Raw genomic sequence first — 9304 nt, forward strand, 5'->3', positions numbered from 1 at the left:
TTTTTTATTATTAAATCCACACATTGCCATCCTGGTAGCAATACAAAGACACACAACAAAGGTTGCTAAAGGTACTTAGGCAATGTTACAAGATATTGGTCTAAAGCCACACAAATAGCATTCTGTGGAAGAAAACCTGATCCAAATTATTTGTTTTCTTAAAACACAATTCAATCTATTCTTCTCTGTATTTTATTAAAGCTTAGACATATTTTACTGCTGTTATTTATTCAACAGGAGACTAATGTTCTTATGGTATACTAATATATTAATTATACTCATCATAAAAAATTATGATGGTTCAATTCGTAAATCAGAGTCCATCTATTTCAGCATATGAATTTATAAAAGTGTACCTCAATTTCAAGTTTTAAAGTAGCTTAATGCTTGGTTTTAGAATAAAATTCTAAACATAAGTTATTAGAAAAGAAACATGATGGGAATTCCTGTTGTTGTAAACACGAAAAATTTAGTTTCACATACATGCACAACCAAACTTTTGAAAGTACCTCTACCAAGAGTAAAAATTGAATATATCCAGTAACAGTATTGCATACCAGAGAAGCAAATTGTACAAATCCAAGTAATCCATGAAAAAATGGCAGTCCAAATATTGAATAGCTAAAAAGCATCCCAAACATTAGAACAAGATTCTCCATTTATATATAAAGCAGGGAAACATTTTTAAGAAATCACAGATGGTACAGTGCTGAGATATATTAAGCTGGTTGAGTATCTAACCCTTAAAGGCACCCTACTGCTGTATTTGGAGCAAAAGAATCTGTATGACTATTGCTTTAAGGTGATTGATGAGCTCAGATCTGGAATATTCTTATTGGCATTTTACAAAAGGCATATAGGCAAGATAACTGGGCTAAGTAAATTAAATGAAAGTGTTTTGTTTAAGCTTTTATTTGGTCATGGCGAAGGCATGTAGGGCACAGCAGTCTAGCAGTGTTCTTGGCATGCAATAGACTAAATCATACAGTTAATTTAAGCTTTAATGGAAGACTGGGAACACTTTGAAATACACACACTCATAAATATACTTGCTTCTCTCAAGGGTGAATGATAACTTTTTTTTCCCCAGAGCTTTCATTTGATAGGTCTGATTTTTGTAACTTTTGAAGATTAAGACTTTTTTGTGGATAATATTAGCCCCTTCAGAATCTAGTGCAGAAATTTGCTCTTAAGCACAATACTGTGTTAGAGGAAGAATGGTATTCATCCTCCATTCTCCAAAAATAGCTACATTAAAGTGTTCCTACTCCTTTTCATTTCTTTTTCTCTAGATTGAAGAACAGATAATGCACTCACAGTATTTGGCTCAAGGTTGGGAAGAGATCAAACAAATGAAGGCTGAGCTCTGGATATATTTCCAGGATGCAGATCAACAACTACAGAATTTGAAAAGGAGACGGGCAGAACTGGAGCTAAACATTGCCCAAAATATGGTACTCCAGGTTAAGGTGAGGAGATTTTGGGTTAAGAACAGAATATAAGGAAGAAGTTCATCCTGGGGCTGATGTTATTATGATTCATGTTATATGCATGTATTGGATAGAATTGCTCGTATGTTCTAAGCAAGAGCAGAGAAGACAGAGGAAAGAGAGTTTCCTTATTGATGTTACAGGGTGACAGAGCAAGTAAAACACTGTACTTTAATACTTTTCTGGTTTTGTTTTTTTTAACAGTAGACAGTTTTCAGCCTACTGTTCTGATTTGCTTTCACTTTTAATAGGCTAATTGCTGATCACAGTGGACCTGAAGATAAAATCTGCAATTTATGTTTGCGAAGTTCTTTGATTCAAATACTTCTGAATTATTTAGATCTATTTCAAAATTAGGTAACTGTTAAATGTTACTGGACTCTGAAAACCACTGCAGAATAGGTGAACCATTCTATTCTATAGAAATAGAAATGCAATTTAATTTACCCTAAATAGTGAGACAAGTGCCTTCAGATCTTCACTCATTCGTATTCATTTGTAGATGAGCTAAGTTTCATGGCCATTCTATGCACATCACAAACATCAGGAAAGCAGTAAGAAGAAACAGGAAAATATATTATTTCTTTGATAAATGATGAAATCCTTGGGTTTTGCATTTTTGGTCTAGAATTTGCTTCTAATTTTTCTGATATGCCAGGATTTAGGTGAAAAGTAAACAGCACTTCCTCCTCATGTTTGTTCTGCACAAGTGTGTGAACAAAGTCATAGCCCTTGAAGATACCTCAACACAACGTGGACTGCTGTTATTAGAGCACAGGAAGAATCAGGAGTCTGGATTTCTTCACTATTTCAATCAGGAACTTTGGATTATTTTGAAAAGCAGGCACCTGCTGTACTGTCAGATGTGGTGCAATGTGTATTTTTCCTTGAATTTACCCTGGTAATTTGAGATGCCTGGCTCCATTTGAAGCTGTCACAATGAAGAATGAGGCAAAGCTGGGCAGTAGCATCTCTTCTCCTGAACCCCTACCAGCCCTCAGTGAAAATCCACCATCCCAGCAAAGTGCTGGAGCTGGGCATAGTTGTTTAGGTACAGTTATTGGAATTTGGGAAAAGATTATAGTTATCCTGGACAGTGTGTAGTGTGTAAGTGCTGAAAAATATTTGTTTAGTTTTAGTTGTTTTTGTTTTAGTTTTTATATGCTTTTTTTGGGTGACTGTGAGTTCTTACTTGGTAAGAAATGTGTGTGCAGATGGCATCTCTTATTTACTGGAAATTATTAACTCAAATGGCAATCATACTTAAATAATCATTGGCTTTGTTTCAATAATGACAGCAATAATGGCCACTGTTACAGAACTAGGAACAAAAGAAAGTGTGGATGTGGGAGCTCGGTGACTCATGAACTCTGCTTCCTATTTTTAGTTTCTAATGAAAAAGGAAAAAAACCGAGCTAGAAGCAGTACTGGTAAAATGAATTCTTATGAGACCCAGACTGTCTTGCATGTTTTAGTGTATGGTGGGAGCTGTGCTAGTCCAGAAGCCTGGACAATAGGTTGTGACTTGATCGTGATTTCTGTTTATCACTGGCACTTGGAAACTGCTCTAGTTTGCTTTCAGATCTATAACCAAACTGTCCTCAACTGAGAAGGTGAGAAAGCTTAGGGGATGGGAGAAGGCACTTCTTCCAGTTTACATCTGCACAGCATTTGCCTGGGCAGATAATTAGTCCTTACACCATTTATTTATTTCAGAGTTTTTATTTAAATTCCATGTTATAATTTTCAGTAGGTGTCACCATATTGGTTTGGACTTGTATCTTTTTCAGGAATTCAGTCAGAAGTTGCAGTCTAAGCAGTCAGCTCTTACCTCTGTGACTGAGAAGATGAACAAACTAACCCAAGGACAGGAATCACCTGAACACAAGGAAATAGGAGAGCTGAGCAACCAGTGGCTGGACCTCTGCCTTCAGGCACACAGTTTGCTCATACAGAGGGAGGAGGACCTTCAGAGGACAGGGGATTACCATGATCGCATGAATGTAGTTGAAGTTTTCTTGGAAAAGCTCACAAAAGAGTGGGACAACCTGGCTAGGTAAAAAAGGAGTAACGTGCACAGAGCTGCCTTAGTGCGTATATGCTGAAAGAACAGTTTACAAAGTGTTTCTAAGTTGGATCCACTAAAAATCCCTTTTTCCATGCTTGATTAAAAGCAAGCTTCACTTATTAATTATGAGACAGTTACTTGTATTGAAATAGAGAGTCTGAAAAGCCAGATCTTCAGTGTATGTCTTTAACGCAAGTACTGATTGATCCCATCTCAGGGTGTAGCATTTTCTGATATTTCACACATTTTGACTCTTTTGTTCGAACTGTGTTTCATGTGTGTTTTTCACTGTGTTATTGTGTTTTATCTGTTAGACTACTATATTAAAGTTCAAATGCTGTTGCTAAATGATTGTAGCTGCTTTGTGTAGCATAACCATACCAGCTATGTGTAAAATTGTGAGAGTCTGTTACTGCTGCTATCACTGTAATGGAAAAAGTTTCACTTCAGCCTCAGTACCTTGTTGTTTGCGTGGGCAATATACCAGTATGCTATGTAGTATTCAGGTTAATTTGTATGGTCAGCCTGATGAGCACATTGCAGATGAAAAGGAGAGGAGTAAAAATGTTAAACTTTTTAATTAGTATTCAAGATTAGTACCTTCAAAAGAATCTGAAAAGTGTAGGAATTCATATCATATTGATTTCAGTATGTAATGAGTTTATAATTCATCCTGACCTCTTTTAAAAATCTGTCCTGAGGTAGGATCTAATAATTAATTTCTGTCCTGTCCATTTTGATAATAGATCCGATGCTGAAAGTACAAATGTGCACCTTGAAGCTTTACAAAAATTGTCACTGGCACTACAGGAAAGGAGATTTGCTCTGGAAGATTTGAAAGATCAGAAACAGAAGATGATAGAACACCTGAATCTTGATGATAAAGAACTAGTAAAAGAGCAATTTGGTCATTTTGAGCAGCGCTGGACTCAGCTAGAGGACCTTGTCAAAAGGAAAATTCAGGTTTCTGTTTCAACCTTAGAAGAGTTCAGTTTGGTGCATTCCAAATTTCAAGAATTAATGGAATGGGCAGAGGAACAGCAACCTAGTATTTCAGAGGCTCTTAAACAGAGCCCTCCTCCAGACTTGGCTCAGAGTCTTCTCATGGATCATCTTACCATTTGCAGTGAGCTTGAAGCCAAACAGCTTGTTCTAAAGATGCTTGTGAAGGATGCAGACAGGGTGATGACCAACCTAGGGCTCAATGAAAGGCAGGAGCTGCAGAAAGCACTTTCTGATGCACAGCACCATGTAGATTGTCTCAGCAATCTGGTTGGCCAGAGAAGAAGACACCTGAATAAAGCACTGTCTGAAAAGACTCAGTTTCTTATGGCAGTCTTTCAGGCTACAAACCAAATTCACCAGCATGAGAAGAAAGTAACTTTTCCCGAACACATTTGTCTGTTGCCAGAAGATGTGAACAAGCAGATCAGGACTTGTAAGAATGCCCAGGCTAACCTGAAGGCCTATCAAAATGAAGTCACAGGTTTGTGGGCTCAAGGAAGGGATTTAATGAAAGAAGCAACAGAACAAGAAAAGAGTGAAGTGCTAGGTAAACTGCAAGAACTACAGAATGTGTATGACACTGTGTTACAGAAGTGTAACCAGAGATTGTTAGAACTGGAGAAAAATATGGTTTCCAGGAAATATTTCAAAGAAGACTTGGATAAAGCTTGCCATTGGCTAAAACAAGCTGATATTGTCACATTCCCAGAAGTCAACATAATGAATAGTAACTCTGAACTATACACACAGTTGGCAAAATATCAACAAATTCTTGAGCAATCTCCAGAATATGAAAATCTGTTACATGCACTGCAAAGAGATGGCCAAGAAATCCTGCCATCACTTAGTGAAGTAGATCATTCTTATCTGGATGAAAAACTTAACATTCTCCCTCAGCAATTCAATATTGTCACTGCTCTAGCAAAAGAAAAATTATATAAGGTTCAGGAAGCAATTTATGCCAGAAAAGAGTACACCTCTTTGATTGAGTTGACAAGTAAAGCTCTGACTGAGCTAGAAGATCAGTTTGTTAACATGGCCAAAGCTCCAGCTGCTGTTCTAGCCAAAGAAGCTGCGTCACTCCAGCAGGCCTACAGAGATCTCTTAGGTGAAGTAGTAGGCCTTGGTGCAGCAGTGGATGAACTAAACCAGAAGAAGGAGGCCTTTAGAAGCACTGGCCAACCATGGCAACCAGATGACATGTTAAAACTTGTCACGCTCTATCAGAAGTTGAAGAGGCAGATAGAACAGAAAATCAGCCTGCTGGAAGACACAATAGAAGCATGCCAAGAACATGAGAAAATGTGTATGCAGTTTGAGGCACAACTAGAGGCAGTGAAGAAGGAGCAGATTAAGGTAAATGAGGAAACACTCCCAATAGAAGAAAAGTTGAAAATATACCATTCTCTGGTGGGCAGCTTGCAAGAGTCGGGGAGTCTTCTGAAGCAAATAACTGAACATCTAGAAACTCTTTAATCTGCATGTGAGACAGCAAATCACCAAGTGCAGTCTTGGCAAGAGAAGCTAAGCTCTTTGCATGCTGCCATTGGTGACACTGTGATGGAGTGTGAGAACAGACTTGTGCAAAGCATAGATTTCAAGACAGAAATCTGCCGTTTACTTGACTGGTTGAGATGGGTAAAAACAGAACTTAATGGTACATTAAGTTTGGACCTCAAACTGCAAAGCATCCAAGAAGAAATACGGAAAGTTCAGATACATCAGGAAGAAGTACAGTCAAGCCTGCGAATAATGAATGCACTGAGCAATAAAGAGAAGGACAGGTATATGAAAGCAAAGGAGCTGATACCTGCTGACCTGGAAAACACTCTTGCTGAGCTGACAGAACTGGACAGTGAAGTACAAGAAGCTATACACATGAGACAGGTTAGTGCACCCTAAACGTCATTATTTTCTCACTCACAAAATGAAAAAAATAGGCTGGATGTTTGTAATTACAAGGAAAAGACTGATTTTATCAATCCTGTTGTTTGGTTTTTTAATGAGTTAGGTTATGGCCTGTTGCTGTGGATGACTTGGAGGGGAGGGGGAAAAGGCTTCCTTAATATGCATTTATACCTGCATATAGAAATGCAACCTCACTCAAAACCTGCTTTCACATAGTGTCTCTGGACCTGTATTTTAGATATAATAAAGGGAAAAGAAAACAAAGCAAGCATGGGCAAAATCCAGACTCTGAGCAAAAAGGATATTTTTTGGTATTGCTGTGAATTTTATGCCTATGACCCTCTGTATAATTTTTCCCTTTTATTTCAGGCTATGTTGAATAAATTATATAGCCTCTGCCAAAGATACTACCAAGTGATACAGATAGCAAATGACTGGCTTGAAGATGCTCAGGAATTTCTACATTTAGCAAGAAATGGTCTTGATGTTGAGAACTCTGAGGAGAACCTAAGGAACCACATTGAATTTTTCAGCACAGAAAATCAGTTCAGTAATCATTTGAAGGAGTTACAGGGCCTTGTGTCAGAGATAGAGCCCTTTATACAAGCCACAGCAAGAGAGCAGCTGATGCAGAGTGTAGCTGCATTGGAGGAAAAGGCCAAAGGGACAAAACAAGAAACCAGAATCCAGCAAGAGCAGTTGCAAAGGTATATTAATCTTTTTTTTTTTAATTTTTTTTTAAGATCACCTTGTTGGTGATGAAAGAAAGAGATCACAACATTAATTGGAGCATTGTAAAATGTTTTGCTACTAATGAGAGAAGTGAATATTGGGATTCAGAGCTCTTGGGTTGTTTTCTCCTCTGCCATGGGCTGACTAGATGTGTAACCCTGAGGAAGCTATGATAAAATTATATAAAGCTTGGAACAGCACTGAGAAGAGTAGGGAATGACTGTCCATTATTTCATCTGGCACAAGACCTACACAGAAACAAATGAAATTGAAACAGATATTTTGAACTAAAAGTAAATACCTTTTTAACCAGCATAACTGTTATACTTATTGTTGCTGAATGCTCTGGATTCCAAAAGCTTGTGCGGGTTTAAAACACAATTTAGACAAAGTCATTGAGGAAAAGTCAATCAAGGGCTATTATATGCCAAGCTGTGTCTGTAAGGCACAGCTGAAAATCAGGAGCATATGCTTCTGTGTATGCCCTTTCCCAATAATCTTTCTTTGCTTTGGAAATACTGTATAACAGCAAAATCAAGCAGTTACAGTGAAAACTAGGTGCAACAACATTCCTGATTTTCAAATGGTTTTATATTGCATTAAATTGTTCTTTCTGGAACTATATTTGTTTAAGGTGTGCTTCTGAGTGGCAGGAGTACCAGACAGCAAGACAGAAAGTCATTGAAGTGATGAATGAGGCTGAGAAAAAATTATCTGATTTTTCGGTTGCTAAAGCTGCTTCTGCTCATGACGCAGAAGAGAAGTTGCTAGCACATAAGGTAAGGTACTGAAAATTATATTAAATCCTTCTCCTTCAGTGAAAATAAATGTATGTTATGTAGGTCCCTACCTGTGGCAACCTGAATTTGAGGTTTTAGATCTTTTCCTGTAGTGCTTAACTGTGTCATAGCACACCAAGAGGTGTTTTGTGTTGTGTGGAAAACACATTATATTTGTGGGGTGACTGGGACAGATATTTTTAGTCTCTTTTCCGCTTGATATCTATCTGTGTGCCTATGATTGCAGAGAACTGGAAGGAACCAGGAGGTTCCTAAAAGCTTTAGGGGTATAAGTCTGAAAATTGTGTACCCCACAAGAAATTCAGATCAACAGAAACATCCATCTGCTTTGGATCATATGGAATAGTTTTACTAGGACAGGAAAACTTGGAGTTTAATATTAATTCTTGTTTAGTCTAAAATAAATAAATGTAACTTAAAATAATTACTTTCTCCTCTAGCATTTAGTGTTCCAATCAGTTGCCTTAATATAGGCAGTTAGTGACACTTCAGACATCCTGCCTGCTCTCCAACTCTGTCTCTGTGAAGGCAGGAATCTCCCCTAAGAGTAATGTCATGTCTGCTAGCTTCATCAGAACATCCTGATACCTTTGGACATCTAAAACAGCATTAGGGATAAATGTGACAAACGTATGCTTAAGAACCTGAACTGCTTCTTTCATTTTTAAACTCTAATAGAAGTTAGCCTTTGCTACGAGAAAAAGGGTCCTGAACGCTAATTTCCATCTCTTTTGAGGAGTTAGCAAGGAAGAGAAAATCTGATTACACCAGATTTCTGCTGCCTCCAGAGAGTTGAATTTTGGACCATGTCCCTCAAGTAGCCGTAGCTAATACATTGTCTATGACAAATAAAGTGAGACCTAACCACCTCACTCAGCATACGATACCTCCTCATCTGCAGTGGATGGAAGTGGCTCGCCTGTCTGTAAGCGTGTTGAATAGTTATGAATTTTGTTGTAAAAAAGTAAAACAGTACTTACTTTTTGTCTCTTCAGACTCTTGTGTCTGCGGTGAATTCTTTCCATGAGCAGATCACAGCCCTAGAAGAAAAGGCTTCACAGCTGGAAAAAAGTAGCGATGATGCCAGTAAGGCAACCATAAGTAGATCCATGACAACGGTTTGGCAACGCTGGACACGACTCCGGAATGTAGCCCAAGAACAAGAAAAAATTTTGGAAGATGCAGTGCAGGAATGGAAGAGCTTTAATGATAAGGTAACTTCTGGTCTTGGTAACTCTTTTTTTTACCTGTACCTAGGTTTTCACTCATTATATCGTTTTATTACTCATCTTAAGGTAGAT

General features: G+C 37.9%; 1 protein-coding gene across 1 annotated transcript in view; it reads left to right on the top strand.

Annotated features, from left to right (window-relative positions):
* The window catches only part of LOC104471900 (nesprin-1-like), a gene marked incomplete at both ends in the record, with an annotated part of 71201 nt that overhangs the window by 15325 nt on the left and 46572 nt on the right, over nucleotides 1–9304 (top strand). The window contains 6 exon segments of the mRNA XM_010087403.1: nucleotides 1293–1469; nucleotides 3281–3546; nucleotides 4305–6450; nucleotides 6841–7178; nucleotides 7838–7982; nucleotides 8999–9217. Coding sequence (XP_010085705.1) covers nucleotides 1293–1469; nucleotides 3281–3546; nucleotides 4305–6450; nucleotides 6841–7178; nucleotides 7838–7982; nucleotides 8999–9217 — 3291 coding nt within the window.

This window comes from Pterocles gutturalis, unplaced genomic scaffold, assembly GCF_000699245.1.
Source record: "Pterocles gutturalis isolate BGI_N339 unplaced genomic scaffold, ASM69924v1 scaffold13216, whole genome shotgun sequence".
NCBI classification, from domain to species: domain Eukaryota; kingdom Metazoa; phylum Chordata; class Aves; order Pterocliformes; family Pteroclidae; genus Pterocles; species Pterocles gutturalis.